Here is a 14,541-nt window from a genome sequence, read left to right as displayed (position 1 = left end):
GTGATGTAGGCCAGCACTGTCCGTCGAGTCGATGCAACTGATTCACCAGCCCAGCAAGAACATGCGGGGTATCTGTTAGCAGCAATACCTAGACAAGGTAGTGTATAATGACAGGCCAGAGTAGTATGATGACTGGACAATCGTGTAGCCTGAAGAACGCGACAAATGTTTGTTGTGGTCGTTGGGTGCACCCAACAGGTGCCTTAATTGAACAGTCCAAGCCCGATGTAGTAGGTGCGTTTTGTTGTTCCTTGCGGAAGGTTCTGTGGACGTGCTGTGTACGTGACTTGACATAACCCTTGATTTGAAACAGACCAATATTCAATCACGGATCAATTGCTAATTACTTTATTGGCCTTGTGCAGGGGCATTACCAGTAGATATGCAACTTCAAAACGCTCATGATGCTCTTAGTCTTGTTTGCTGTTTGTAAATTGTAAATTCAATATCAGTTATGCACTTCTGGGTTTACTGGCACATGCCTAACCTCTAAATTACGAAAAAAAAATTTACCGGAAGATGACATCTCATCCTGTTGGCTGAGACTCATGACATCCAACAAGCACCAAAAAAATTATCGAAACGTAGAAATTTATACAAGACATATACGATTTAAGATACATGAATGAAAAACATTGATTACATATTAATCACGCAAAGCAGCATACTGAAACGACAGGGAGATTGTTTGACTTCTCCGAATGTCAGATATTTTTAATCCTCATCGTCCAGGGCAAGCACACTTCGATAAGTTCAGATAAATGGAAAACTCTCACAAATCGATCTGACGCACCATTCCTCAGAGTTAACCTCAGCGGGGGTATACGTAGAAAGTGTCAAAGACTTCCCGATAAAACTTCCAGGATTGAAGACATGACATCCAGTATAAGTCACCTTATAACTGTCATACTTATCGGCCAGGATAAGCTATAGAAAGTGTAAGGCTGATTTGTCCATCATAACCCAGATGATACGCTTACCGCGGTTGGTAGTGGATATAAGCGAAGACTGTGGTCATAATCTGATAGTACGGGCTGAATATTGATAGTAAACGGGCTCAAATGACTTTGATCGAGAATGGATTGTACCAACTATATATCTGTAAGAGATGGTAATAATCTTCATGAAGAACTATCACTCACAAATCGTTTCAAATCTTCACTTTTTGCCTCCGGTTTGACGCCCACGACATTTCGTAACATCCTTGCCATTAGATCTTCCCGGAAAATGACGATCTCTTGGTCAAAAAACTTTATGCGACATGGGTTGCTTGCGAAATGTACTTTGGATAATTTTGTTCTCAGCCGGCCGGTAAAGCTAGATAGCAAAGGCCGCCGAGGCAGAGTAGAATTTACAGTGATGTCCAACGGTCCTGGAACGAAAACAAAGTGGGTAGTTCGCGTTATTGATGGGTATGCCGCAATTAAGTCTGCTAATGAATCAAAATTATCTTGATCCACAAACCTAAGTTAGAGATGGTGTAGAGTGCGAAGAACAATCACCTTGATATCTCTGAACGTCTCTTCCGTTTCCATGTGCGATTGATTTACTTGTGAAATTACCACACATTACGATAACTTGTGGAATGAAATCATTTTCAATGCAATTATCGAACATTTTTTGAATTCCGAGGAGCGTCTGTGGATGGTCTAACCAAACATCTGAAAGGAAGAAGAAGTTTAATTCCGGTATTTCTTCCCTTACACGAATTCTGAATTGTGACTTGCGAACAGATAGGTTAGCACACTGAATGAAAACAACATGTCGAAGTCCTTACGTCTTCGAGTAATGAAGTGGAACCTTTTCCGAGAAAGTCGATATGACCGTATATTGACCTTCGCGGATCTTGGGTTAGTGTCCAAACTCGATATATTAACAGGACAGGAACGGGTATACCTTGCAACCTCACGAGGTTCACAAGGCGGTTGGCCTATTGCAATTATCTCTAAAGTGGCATCTTCTGTATATTCTCCTTCAACCAGAGCAAAGCACCCTTCACTGAACAATCCATCCCCGGGCTCATCCTACGACTTGATCAGCATTTTACGTTTGAAAAGTACAGGAGAACTAACCAGGGTCGAAAAATCAAGCACCACAAAGCCATCTAAATCCTCCAAGCATATTTTACCTTCTTTATTGTACGTCAACATCCCCAGCAGAAGAAAACGTTCGCCAGCGCGTCCCAGTAATTGTTTAGTGGATTTCAACTATATAGTTTAATAAGAGGTAACCGGATTCTAATGACAATGGCGCTTACAGTTACGAGCCTTTCGCGGTCTCGGGAAGGCAAGGTTGACGGAGCAAAATGTTCGTTTCTCAGGACGCATTGCTTGATGATGTTGAGCCTATCTCGTATGGACGCGACTCTCGTTTCTGGCGATCCTGCAGAGGTCAATGGGCTGGAATGTCTAGGCAAACTCGGTAAGGAGCCGTCGTGTTAGATGATTGCACACACACCTTTCAAAGGTACCTCGTTCTGTTGACCATATCCACCGAGGCATTTCAAAGGCATCAATGAAGAAGATATGCTTGTCTGGGTCAATCAATTCTTTTTCAGCTTTTGTTCCGTCGCCTTGGTCTTTGAGTGATTCGTACACTCTCCTAAGAATTTCAACAGAAACTTTCATAGTTGCATCTATTATTTCGCTTGTATTTTATCGAGGCATCCACAATAACCATTCCACTTACCGTCTTGTTTATTGTACGCCTTAGCTAGCATCTCCATGCTTGATTCTATCTCTTCGTCCTCTATTTCAGCATCCTCAATGATCCTTTCCACTTCAAATAAAGCATCTGGTCCAAGAGAGTTGCTAAACTTCCGGAAGATCTGACGAAGGATTAGAGACTTATAGAAAAAGGAAGAGATCCCAGCATACTTTGATAATGGTCCTTTGACGGTCATCGGCCATAATGACGCGTTTTTCGCGTATATATTTGGTTTTTATCGCTCTATACAGTTATAGAGGGTGTTTTCTGCTTATATGTCCAGGTTTCGATTCGTTGTGATTCATTCAAGCAAGATGAAGGCAAAGCAAAATCATAGTCTTTAGTGTGTCTGGGTCAAAAACGGGCCGATGGTCCCGCAGCTGATTGACCAAAGTAAGACTCCGCCGGCGACGCGGCTAACATCCCCTGAGTTACTAGTACTAACCAGGTACTACCATTGAATTGTGCTTAACTGCCCCGGACATCCACTATGTACTCTGCCCTCAATGTAGACTTACGCCCTGGCCTTGGATTTGGCATATTCGAGATTGGTAGCTATGTGTTCCATACTTGAAGTTGTCTTGCCAACTGTGCTCACGAAAATCGCTACCCCTACTTCATAAAGGGATGTCACTGTGGACACTGCTTGATACAATTCGTCGGCATCAGCATGTATATCCTCAAATAGACATAAAATATGACCCAGATGCCTCAGCGACAACCCCCATTATCGTTCATATCCGCCCACACATTGACCTTTTGTTCTCAGGAAAACACCAACGTTTGCACACAATATGCATTCGTAAACTCAGAGATCCAAACCCCCCTGTTACTGTGCAATACAATGACACAATTCTTTCATCTCCGGAGGAAGTACTCCGACGAGTTACGGTCGGCAAGATTTTCGGACCAACTTATCCCGGAGACGAACTGCGGTACCCTGGAATTTGGTTTAGCTTCGACGATGACAGAATAACAGAGGGCTTGAAGATAAATCAAGCTGGAGATCGCATGCAGGAAGTCAAGCGAATCGTAATATCTCAAATTCTCCCTGAAGGAAAGGATGGAGATGCCCTTGACGAAGTAAACGAGTGCGCCTCAATGACCGGAGAGCTTCAAAGAGCTGTTGTAAAGGTAAGTCTTGAGAAGGACATGATGCTAGGCTCTAGACCACTCAATTGGAACTATCAGGTTCATGATGGTGTTACTCTCTATTTCCATCCTATAGCCACCACGACACCGTTGCATATTCGTCTCGGAGAAACCACTTCTCAAGACCTTATGCTTGACCTAGGTCCTCCTCTGAGGTTCCATTATAGGGATGACGAAAGGTTGAAGATTCATGCTGCTGCATCCAAGATTCACTCGGACACCGGCACTGGCTGTAACTATCTTGATATACTCGTCTCTTTGCACACTCATGGTAGTTTTCCAGACTTTTACAATTATTTCCAGCATGGAATAGACTTCCTATTATCCGAGACGTCCCACGTTGTAAAGAAAATAATTCTCCACAGTAACGTGGTATATATATATTGATGTCTGTATTGTGTGAATTTGCTGACTTCAGATGCCATTTGAAAGCCAGGTTCGCCCACGTTTCAGAGGTACAAAAGATGTAACTGGGAAATAGAGGGTATGCCAGAGGATGATGAAGACGGTGAGTAATTTGAAATCCTACTTGGTTCGTCAATAGTTCTTGATAACCAATAACAGACACTCCCCCACGGAAGCGCTTCTTTGATCGCGTAAGAATCATAAAGCTATATCTGACTTCCCATTACTCAGTTATAATATAGTTCGAAACCATCAGTCATTTTCTCAGTCCCCGAGAGCCACCTCCATCAATGTCTTTGGACAGGACTGCCGATGAAGAACATTTAATTCTTCCACATTCAACAACCCATTGTAAGTAGTGAACTAGTCTTCGATAATCCTTTTTAATCCTCTGCGTAGTGCATGGTTATGACGGCGTCATTCTGGAAGCAACTGATTCATCGCAAGTCGTATCTGTAATATTATTTTGACCTCGAGAACTTTTTTTAGGAATTAGAAACACCACTGCATCTAAATCTGAGATAAACCTTTCCTTATCTCCCTTAATCTTTGTACCTAGCTCATTTTCTTACCATCAGGTTATGTTGTATTATGTTGTAATAACTCCAGAGTGTACAGCTGATTTTTGTTTATTGAGAATGTACCACCGCACAAGATCCAATGTTGCACTAGCATCTTCCAGCGATGAGTGCCCTTCATTTGCATCTCCCATCTGGATAGATCTGCCTAGCTTTTCTCGTACCCTGCATTGATCATAAAATTCAGGTTTGATAAGAAGCAAACCTTGATTAGACCACTCACAAATCTTTGAGTGACCTGCGATAAGGTGCCCCCGCCTTGTGTGGGAAGAGTAGGGCAGTGTCGATACATTTATGGTGGATAATTCGCAATGTTTTTAAATCGTTGTCGAGCGCATGGCCAACAAGAATAGTATTAGAATCAATTAACAAATCCAAAGCTTCACGTATGGAAGACAAAGTGCGTAAAGCTGTGGCATAGTTCTGTGGCGTAATCCCCGAGAATCTCGTGTTGTAGTCACTGCAATCGATAAGGTCCTGAGAAAGACGGCAGGGAGATAGGAGTTACTTACATGACGTTTACACCTTCGTCCATGCGTACAAACTCGTCAAAGATCTCCTTTCCAGAACCATCAACGATGGACACTCGTGCGACGCGCATTCCTCCAGTGGTATAGATCATTTCACAATCCAGGGCTACCACGTCAAGTTTTGGGCTGTCGGATTTTGGTGAACGAAGAAATGAAAATGCATGGCGAGAATGTAATTCTTCTGCTGTCGATTCATAGAATACGTGAGGTCCATGTGAACAGCCTTCACTATCCACCACGGATCTGGAACAGCAACTGTATGTACGTTGCTTCTCCCCTTAAGCCAAGTTAGAATGGTAAGGCTCTAAACTGCGTGCAATTGGGGAAGCTCACCATTTGCGCGTGACGTATATGCCTTACCCCAATGATATGTACATTGTTCCGATTCTTCTGCACGTTTAACAAGAAAATATTGAGTACACCGTTCGCACTTCGCTATCTTTCCTTCCTGTGATGGCCGATCGCCTCCGGGCCCCGGTGGTATATCAACAAAATAGCCCCAGCTCTTCAGTTCCTCAGTGGTGTGTATGAAAGGTTCGAGGCGGTCGGCTGTGAGTTGGAGATTTTCTAAAGATTTACGTGCTTCTGCGCGGGAAACAATATCGCCTTCTGTACCAACAGATGGGTGTGAGATGGAGGTAGGGACCTCTCTCCTCTTCAAGGCAGCTACACATTGTATAACAGCCTGTACATCGTTAGCAATTACCCCGCTTCGTCGAAGGTTAAATTAAAGACATGCATTACGATATGTCAATTTTGTAGACTTCTTATATACCTCATCCTCTTGCCTTAGGGCATGTTCTGAAGCCAAAGAGGGATTTGTCGAAAGTATAGACTTATATAGTATCACGAAGTGTTCGTACAACGTCTTCAACATCGTCTAAAGTGCCGTCCTCAACAAAAATACATGATAACATCATGGGACTAACCTGTCTGACGGGAATTGCAACCGAGGACTGGGCAGCATTGATTCTCAAGACTGGCATGCCAGACTGCAGTAACTTTAGAGGAGTTCAAGAAATAAATACCCAAGACCGACCTCTGAACTTGAGGCCACAGGTACTAAAGGCATTTTCGCAACGCCAACCTTTTGGAGTTTGCGTGGAGGTTCTGCAATATTTGGGATCATCTTTGTAGGAGATGCAAGTGCCGGGCGTTTGGCTGGAACAACGTGTGGATTGGAGCCATGTAGGTCGGAAGTGGATGAAAATTTGGATGATATTCCTGACGTTGACGGTGTTGAGCTACGGATCGTTGTTGGAACGGGAGTCGCCTGTTTGACGAGAGGCTTCGGTGGAGGCACATCCGACGAATGCGAGAATAAACAATTTTGCCTTGTGCATGTATCGCGTTCTGGACATGCCAAGTTTCTAAAGAGTCCTGTAGTTGCAAACATGAGTGATGGGTGTCAAGCTTGAAGCTTGAAGTAGCAAGCGCGCCAATATCGTGATGGTCACGTTCATTAACGTGTCACATGCACGCGTCAGGGAATTGCAACCGGACTAGGACGGTTTGAAGTGTTGAACATAGACAAATTTGTTCACGCGAATAGTCTTCCAACTCATACCATGTCTGTTCGCCAATCCAAGGCTCAAAAACAAGCAGCCCATCTGCGCGCTACAATTCCCGGAATAGAGTTCGTCATTTCCATTTGCACCACTTATTTCTCTGCGTTTACACCCTTTCGAGCAGAGGAGACCCTAATCATCACCTCACAGGCTCTTTTCTTCCCCAAACGTCTGTCTTAACTTGTTTTAATTTACATGCGTTGAAGCTCTTGACAATTCATACCATAGACCACTCGGGGCTTCAACACCGGAGAGAGCTGCTTCTCCAGCGGTTTCTACTGCCTTCAACGCCCTACGAGACCAACGGTCCGTTTTTGTGCGCTGGGCCATTGATCCAGGTACGTTGTTAACCAAAGTCTCATTTCCCGCGTTAATTTGATTCTTCTAGCTATTTCTTTCAAGCTTCTACTAATCCCTGTCGTACTTTATCTCAATTGGGAACTTCTCTCCTATTTCGGTGTCGAAACAGGGTACCCAAATCCCTTCAGCAAAATCTTCCTGCTCTCCGGTTACGTCCCTACATCGACTCCTGAGGATCCGCGTTATCAAAAGACGTGGTGGGATTTAGCATTTGTGGGATACTATGTCGTCTTCTTCTCTTTCGTTCGTGAAACTTTGTCCCTGAAAATATCGCGACCTGCCGCCAAATACTTTGGGCTCAGGCGCGAAGCGAAGATTGACCGATTTAGTGAACAAGCATACGCACTTTTTTATTTCATGTTCTTCGGTGCCTGGGGATACGTATGTACATGGCCCCTTTTCGTTGTATTTGTCTCTCATTCTAGCCTTGCCAGCGCGTCATGTCACAACTTCCGACGTACTGGTACAACACTCAAGAGTTTTGGAATAGTAAGCTCTTCTGAATATTGACTATTGCTGTTTCCAACACAACACCTTTTTAGCTTACCCCAACTGGGACATGAAGCCCGAACTAAAACGATACTATCTCATGCAGTTCGCATACTGGTGGCAACAGCTAATTGTTCTTGTGCTGGGACTGGAAAAGCCGCGAAAGGATTACGGAGAACTGGTCGCCCATCACTTTGTTACTCTCTGGCTCGTTGGGTACGTGTTGAGTACATTTGTCTTGAGCACATCTGATATAATATGTCAGTTGGAGCTATCTCGTAAATTTAACATACATAGGAAATGCAGTTTATATGAGTATGGACATCCCGGATACATTCCTGGCGGTACGTAATCTATCAATTCTTCTGGTAGTCAACTAATCGCAAATTTGGGTGTTAGTTCTCTAAATTATTGAATTATATTCAATGGAACACGGCTAAGGTTTATGCCTTCGGTGTCTTCTTTGTCATCTGGAGGTGGGATTTACCCATATATAACTGTGTTTTAAACGCTGAAAGCATACATGTAGTTATTTCCGGCATTATTTGAACCTATGGATTCTCTGGTCTGTATGGTTCGAGCAGCCAGTTGGTATTCCGTACGTTTGTGATATCAATGTTCCTTACATATCGACCTGATAACCCATTCTCAGTGAATTCGCAAAGAAATGGGACTGGTCGGAAGGTGTATACATGCCTGGCTGGATGAAGATGCAGATCTTCCTTCCACTGTTAATCCTTCAATTTCTGAATTTGTTCTGGTATTATCTCATGACTAAAATTCTCATTAGGTAAGTCTAAAAGTAATTCTCTTTATACCATTTCCTCTGAATATCACAACCTAGGGGGCTTATATCCAAAGAAGTAGACGATAGTAGATCTGATGACGAAGACGATGGAAACGACAACGACAACGAGAAAGAGGACTAATCATGGAACACTAATCGCTCATTTGAATTGAATGTATGGGGACCTTTATATATAATTGCAGGTATTTACTAGTAACTGCAATACTGACAGTTGAACATACAAACTATCTGGGTATACTAATGTTTTAAATATGAAAACAATAAATACATTAATGACGGTTCCGGTCAATGCGCTTATTACCCGAACCTTTTTTCGAACCATTTCACACCTTGGTTCTTCGTAAGTTTTATGTGTAGATGTGAATGGTTTCAGGTGAAATTTTTCTGATGAAATTTTCTCAAGAAAGATAAAAATGTTTACACATCGTATTTTACATCGTCGCTCTGACACATTATGATACATGAAAGAAAACAGGTTTCACGAATTAATTTCCATCTTCATCGATCGTGGACACTGTTTGCCTCGTCTTCGTCTGTTACGAACTTGTAGCCTTCTGGTGGTGGAATTACACCCTCTTCGTCGGAATAATCGCTATCCTCTTGCCAGGGTTTAAGTTCGACTTTCACACCAGCAGGGGTTTGATTCGGCCATCTTTTCTCGCGTTGAATATCGATGGGGTCACCCTTGGCCATTTCTTGCATGGAGAGTAAAGTATACTTAGTGTAGAGTAATCAGATGGAAATGAGATGTTGAAACAAATACAGCCACCCACATGAGCATCATTACCTGCGTTGTGCAAGTATTGAGTAGGTATTTGAAGTAAGCTACATGTTTTGTCGAGCGATCTTTTTTCACCAGAGCCTTCACCCAGTAATGCCCCGATGAGATCAGAGGTATCAATGACAAAGATACCGCTATCGGGTATGCTGTCGGGCATGATGTAGGACATGCCTTCCAGGTCTACTTCAAGTTTCTTTAGGTCCCTTGGAAAAAAAAGAATAAGCAAAAGTGTTTTAAAAAGGTGGTAACAGGCTCACTTGATGTCTTGACTATTATCGTGGAATACGAGGAAAACAGGCCCATATTCGTTTAGCGACTTGACCAAATATTGAATACGTTTTTTGAACAATGCCTTTTTAACTGTCTCGCTAGTGCCAAAAGTATAATCCTGCCAAAAGTATTGAAATATTTAGGAATTCGGTAAAGAAAGAGTACCAATAAGCTTACATATCGATGATCGGGTACGTATTGTGAGTTGATATATGACCGAGCTTCTTCGACGATAAGATGTCCACGATCCTCAACTAAGCTACCATCTTTCCAACCAGCAAGGCTCCATCCGAATTCTGTCAACACTGTGTGATCGAGTTCCCAAGCTTCAAAGTCCATTGCACACCAAACCCCTTTCTTTTCGGACCAAAAATTGCGCACTCTTTCAAAAAGATGGCGTCGGTGAGTAAGGAGAGGGTTTGAGCCTTTCAAACGCTTATTGTTCTTATCAATGACCTTGTTAACGGGTAAATAGGTTAATTGACAAAGAATATACTGGAAAAGTTACTTTGAGGGCATTGCGCAGGGACAAACCATCAGGATACACAACAGGTGATACAGTTTCAAGGTTGGATTCCGTTAAAAGGCAGTCAGAGTATGGGAGTGGAACGATTCCTTTCGTCAATTGCATGGCGTGAAGCCAGTATCGAAGATAATCAACTTGTCGAGATGAGAATAAGAGACGCGCTTCTCCGGTTGCAAAAGTTCCTGGGTTTTTCTGAATCAGAACAGAAACAAGCAAGGCCTTCATTGCATACCTATATACATTTGAATTCCGTTAATCCCCTCGACGTGAAGAGGGTGTTCAGGATGAACCAATGCATCATGTGCTTGAAAGAAATAAGATAAGTCGATCTTGAAGTGTTAGCAAAGGGTGTTGGTATGTACATAGGATTGCTTTGACCGGTGCTCTATCGTCGATGTCTGGCAGCGCTTGATGCCTGGTACGCGCGATATCAGTGGCCTACGTCAGTGACACCAAAGTAGTCTTGAAAGAAGGAAGTCGACACACCATTCGAACCATATATCGGTGTAGCGATAGTATCCGGTGACGACAGGGATAGATGTGGGCATTGAGGTAGATGATAGTATGAGGTGAGCAGCGAGCTACATCGTCGCGCGTCTAAATGAGATCAACCCTGTATGCACACGATCACGTCCCCTTTGACTTCCTTTTCGGGCCCAAAGTTCAAGTGTGCCTGTCTAAGCCTTTCTTGTCTTGACTTCTACACTCTCTTCTGTAACATAGACACACTGTGCTGGTAACCACCTCTTCTTTGCATGGCACAGACGGTGCAACGAGCCTCAGGCTCTGGAAAACGTAAAGCACCAGCGCCGGACGCCTCAGATCCTCCTACACCCGTTCCCAAAAAGTCTAAGATGGCCACTGCCCGGAAAAGCACAGGTGGACGTCCTCCTCGACCTATCCCCAGACACTCTAACGGTTCGCCAACTGGTATCGATTGTCCAATTCAACATTGCTGATATTTTCCATTGACTAGCAACTGACGGTGCTGCCCCACGAAAACCACATCGTTATAGACCTGGCACAGTGGCATTACGAGAGATTAGGAAGTACCAGAAGAGTACAGATTTGCTGCTCCAAAAGCTTCCTTTTTCGCGCGTGGTACGTATTGCGCTTCTTACTGTGTCTTGGTCCTAATATACTTGACAGGTACGCGAAATAACAATGGAGATGACCACAGACACCAATTTCAGAGATAGCGCTGATCTTCGATGGCAGAGCTCTGCTCTTTTGGCTCTCCAAGAGGCAACAGAGGCATATCTTGTGCACCTCTTCGAGGACGCGTGAGTTTGCGACGGTTTCCTCATCTCAGCAAGGGACTCATGTTTTCCAATGTATAGAAACCTCTGTGCCATTCATGCAAAACGAGTGACCATAATGACCCGAGATATCCAACTTGCGCGCAGAATCCGTGGGCCATGGGGTGGCCTTGGATAAATATTTATGCAATCATGTCTCGTAATGTATATATGGAATGTGTGGACGTTTCACCTATTGTAATACTCAGCAAATCTTTTTTCTCTTTCCAAAATTCGTTTTCCTAATGGTGTTGGCGTAGGTACAGTAAGTGTGATATAAATAATTCTAGCAATCAATAACAGATTGCCTGACAGTCTACACATTGATGTAGTTTGGCAACGAAGAGTCGGACATGCCACCTGTATAAACAAAAAAGATAAGCAAGCAAATTTTATATACTATGAAGGATAGCGGGTTCGGTCATATTAGATCAAGAAAGAGTCATGGGATACCACCATTCCATCGAAAATATATAGAGCGGGGTTCCCTCGTACCACTTGTATTTTCATTCCGGTTCTGGAAGGAGAGTAGGACTCACAAAACTTGTCTATTTGCGGGGCTTGGGTTTATTTGGTGTGATCGGAGGATTATCCTTTGCCAGGTGCACGGCCATACCTCGTCGTCTACGAAGTGCGTCTGTCCACTCCATATACCATGTCTGCACCAAGCCAAACGCAGCCGAAGTGACCCAATAAAGCGTAACGCTCTACAAAAAATGGCAGTTAGAGAATAATTGAACAGTATATATAAGAAGGCTATACATACACCGGGGGCCATTGCAGCGATGATAATTCGAATAACGGACGCAGTCCTGAGTACCGACTTGATGATGTTACCCGGATGGATGCGAGGCTTTCCTCCAGCAGCTACGCGCTTTTCTTCCTGCGCTTCAACCGCCCGCTTCTGTTCCTTCTCTGCAGCGTTCATGACCCAGTTCCCGGACTCTACATTAGCCATGGTCAAAAACCCAAGAATTACGGGGAGCGTCATGGTAGGATCAGGATGTATCAGGGAGGTCAATGTGAAGAAACTCTCCGAGTCTAGAGGCGTCGGGACGACAGAAAGGCGACTCAAGACGATGGTGAAACCAACAAATACGGGCAGCTGTGATAATGGGGGGATTACAATGGTTGGAACGGGGTTACATTTGTGTTCTTTCATAAGTTCCTTCCGTCGTGCAGTTAACTACAAGACAGAGCGAGACTCGATCAAATGAAGGACTTGCATCACTTGCAATAAAGAAACGCACCACTTGTACACATTTCTCGGAATGCATTTTTTGCAAGGCCTTTTTGTCTCCCCGTATGCCAGCCGCCTTCATCTCCTCTAGAACGCGCTTCGAGACGAGGGGCTTTAATTTTTCGACTTCCGGAATGACGATCTCTTCCAATCGCCGTGAACGCTCCTTACCCTGCAACGAAAAGGGAACCTGAGTATTCGGACAGCAGCGAAGAAGGAAAGCGAACCCATATAGAGACAGGCAGAAGGGCAAAACGAGTGACGAGAGTGACAATGATTATAGTCGTTGAATATGTCGGGAGCGATGGAGGAATCGGCAATGCAAGTGCGAGATCGAGAAAGCCATTGCAAACGCTCTGGACAAAAAAACGACGGTCTGTGGGGCTCCGATACGGTGGTTTGAGTATTGGCGACCGCAGGCGCGCTCTATGAAGAGCCAACATGCTCCAAATGGTTTTCACCAACTCCGATTTTAGCCAAAGTGATCGCTGGCTTGGCGCGTCGCAAGCGCACTCAAACATTAACAAACCATCCATACAATATACATTATCCAAGTTCCAACATTTCACAATCACTATTACAGGTATTGCCAATCGAGTAAGTATCTCAGGCATAGCTCACATCGGGTGTTTTCTTGCATACAGTGATGATTGTCAACGCAAGTAATGGTCACAAAACATAGCATATATCCTAAGAGCCTAGCGTTGCAACCCGCTTCCCCATTCCATCTCTTCCAGCGTTCAGAACACCAATTGGTGAGGGAATTGGCCCTTCGACAGACCCCAGCTGGCCTTGAGATATTTGGAAAGGTTCTCAGTCTTCTTGATGGAAGCGAGGAGTGCGTTGTCGACCTCCTTTTGATCGGCAGCCTTGGACTCGGGAATAGGCTGTTTGGCCTTGGGCTTGCCGTCCTCAAAGAACTCCTCCTCGGCCGAGCTGGCAGTCTTGGTGGAAGGTTTGGCAAAGTAGGAGTCGTTGAACTTCTCATCGACCTAAATTCGCAATCATTAGTAAACCCCATCTATAGATTCGAGTAACTAGACGCTCTCACCTTGAGGCCCGAAATATCAACTTTGGTGGAGGTGGCAATGACATATGCCTGGTTAACTCGTCGCAGGGGCACTCCGTTGATCTTGTAAGGGCCAGTGACCAACAGCAACCCGCTGGTCAACTGCTTCAGGAACACAACGCGCTTTCCTCTGTAGCGTCCAGCGAGCAGGATAAGAACGGTTCCGGGGGTGATGGAAGAGCGGAGGGAGGGGGGCTTGGGGGACTTGCGGCTTTTCTTGGGCTGGCGCACATCCTCAGCAGAGTAGAAGCGAGGAGCTTTTGTAGTAGGTACAAGGCGCTTTCCGCCGTTCTTCTCTCCACCAATGGCCTTCTCGACGGTCTCAGCGGGCGATTCGGCAGCGGGTTTGGTCGATTTTTTTTGGCCCTTGTAGAGAGCGCGCTTGGCGAATACCTGGGAGCGGGAAAGACGCCCAACGCCGGGGACGAGTTCTTTGCTTCTGGCCATTCTATAAACGCCAATGAGGTGAATAGAGTGATAGTATCCTTGTCGAGTACGCACCTTGTGTTCTTGAGGTCGTCGAGGCCGATGCCTATAATATTGTCCAAGGCTGGATTAGGAGCCGGACTGTGGCTTGATGAGACTACATAGTTCCACGGAAAACACCGAATCTAATCGAGTTTGATAAGATAAGATTAATCAATGATATAGATCGGACATCATAGCGATATGCCTCCGTCTCCGCCTGCCTTTCCCTACCACCACAATTGTCCATGGCCAACTCTCAGGAGGATGATCGTCTCGTCATCTGGTTTGATATC

At 44.5% G+C, this 14,541-nt stretch overlaps 8 protein-coding genes across 8 annotated transcripts; 3 read left to right on the top strand and 5 right to left on the bottom strand.

The window, feature by feature from the left end:
• Positions 1-714: 714 nt before the first annotated feature.
• On the bottom strand, positions 715-2,909 carry JR316_0004842 (DNA polymerase epsilon subunit B; the record flags this gene model as incomplete). The annotated part of the gene is made up of 12 exons (XM_047890606.1): positions 715-742; positions 794-927; positions 981-1,091; positions 1,143-1,450; positions 1,503-1,722; positions 1,778-1,835; positions 1,897-2,024; positions 2,073-2,207; positions 2,258-2,408; positions 2,458-2,635; positions 2,689-2,827; positions 2,877-2,909. The coding sequence occupies 12 exons, from the start codon at positions 2,907-2,909 to the stop codon at positions 715-717; spliced, it is 1,623 nt and encodes a 540-aa protein (XP_047750367.1).
• Positions 2,910-3,333: 424 nt separating this feature from the next.
• JR316_0004841 (UPF0183 protein T01G9.2) lies at positions 3,334-4,733 on the top strand (the record flags this gene model as incomplete). The annotated part of the gene is made up of 7 exons (XM_047890605.1): positions 3,334-3,840; positions 3,898-4,090; positions 4,142-4,230; positions 4,291-4,366; positions 4,423-4,454; positions 4,506-4,614; positions 4,663-4,733. 7 exons carry the CDS (start codon positions 3,334-3,336, stop codon positions 4,731-4,733), a joined length of 1,077 nt encoding a protein of 358 aa, XP_047750366.1.
• A 119-nt stretch (positions 4,734-4,852) lies between these two features.
• On the bottom strand, positions 4,853-6,767 carry JR316_0004840 (RNA exonuclease 1-like protein; the record flags this gene model as incomplete). Its single annotated transcript, XM_047890604.1, has 7 exons — positions 4,853-5,006; positions 5,065-5,301; positions 5,354-5,648; positions 5,705-6,037; positions 6,107-6,251; positions 6,301-6,363; positions 6,411-6,767. 7 exons carry the CDS (start codon positions 6,765-6,767, stop codon positions 4,853-4,855), a joined length of 1,584 nt encoding a protein of 527 aa, XP_047750365.1.
• A 172-nt stretch (positions 6,768-6,939) lies between these two features.
• Positions 6,940-8,717, top strand: JR316_0004839 (Sphingosine N-acyltransferase lac1; the record flags this gene model as incomplete). The annotated part of the gene is made up of 11 exons (XM_047890603.1): positions 6,940-7,007; positions 7,064-7,108; positions 7,168-7,277; positions 7,328-7,680; positions 7,734-7,788; positions 7,842-8,004; positions 8,054-8,132; positions 8,188-8,264; positions 8,318-8,386; positions 8,441-8,578; positions 8,633-8,717. 11 exons carry the CDS (start codon positions 6,940-6,942, stop codon positions 8,715-8,717), a joined length of 1,242 nt encoding a protein of 413 aa, XP_047750364.1.
• Positions 8,718-9,094: 377 nt separating this feature from the next.
• JR316_0004838 (Good for full DBP5 activity protein 2) lies at positions 9,095-10,721 on the bottom strand (the record flags this gene model as incomplete). Its single annotated transcript, XM_047890602.1, has 8 exons — positions 9,095-9,313; positions 9,370-9,580; positions 9,635-9,765; positions 9,825-10,103; positions 10,156-10,355; positions 10,406-10,477; positions 10,536-10,588; positions 10,660-10,721. The coding sequence occupies 8 exons, from the start codon at positions 10,719-10,721 to the stop codon at positions 9,095-9,097; spliced, it is 1,227 nt and encodes a 408-aa protein (XP_047750363.1).
• A 207-nt stretch (positions 10,722-10,928) lies between these two features.
• On the top strand, positions 10,929-11,610 carry JR316_0004837 (Alpha-glucosides permease mph3; the record flags this gene model as incomplete). Its single annotated transcript, XM_047890601.1, has 4 exons — positions 10,929-11,091; positions 11,150-11,274; positions 11,323-11,456; positions 11,514-11,610. The coding sequence occupies 4 exons, from the start codon at positions 10,929-10,931 to the stop codon at positions 11,608-11,610; spliced, it is 519 nt and encodes a 172-aa protein (XP_047750362.1).
• A 409-nt stretch (positions 11,611-12,019) lies between these two features.
• Positions 12,020-13,154, bottom strand: JR316_0004836 (uncharacterized protein; the record flags this gene model as incomplete). Its single annotated transcript, XM_047890600.1, has 4 exons — positions 12,020-12,178; positions 12,238-12,657; positions 12,722-12,883; positions 12,939-13,154. The coding sequence occupies 4 exons, from the start codon at positions 13,152-13,154 to the stop codon at positions 12,020-12,022; spliced, it is 957 nt and encodes a 318-aa protein (XP_047750361.1).
• Positions 13,155-13,451: 297 nt separating this feature from the next.
• JR316_0004835 (60S ribosomal protein L6-2) lies at positions 13,452-14,495 on the bottom strand (the record flags this gene model as incomplete). The annotated part of the gene is made up of 4 exons (XM_047890599.1): positions 13,452-13,703; positions 13,763-14,228; positions 14,282-14,391; positions 14,439-14,495. 4 exons carry the CDS (start codon positions 14,493-14,495, stop codon positions 13,452-13,454), a joined length of 885 nt encoding a protein of 294 aa, XP_047750360.1.
• Positions 14,496-14,541: the final 46 nt, after the last annotated feature.

The sequence above is a fragment of the Psilocybe cubensis genome, chromosome 4 (genome assembly GCF_017499595.1).
Source record: "Psilocybe cubensis strain MGC-MH-2018 chromosome 4, whole genome shotgun sequence".
Classification (NCBI taxonomy): domain Eukaryota; kingdom Fungi; phylum Basidiomycota; class Agaricomycetes; order Agaricales; family Agrocybaceae; genus Psilocybe; species Psilocybe cubensis.
Note: the sequence above shows the minus strand (reverse complement) of the source record. Positions and strands in the feature narration are given on the sequence as shown.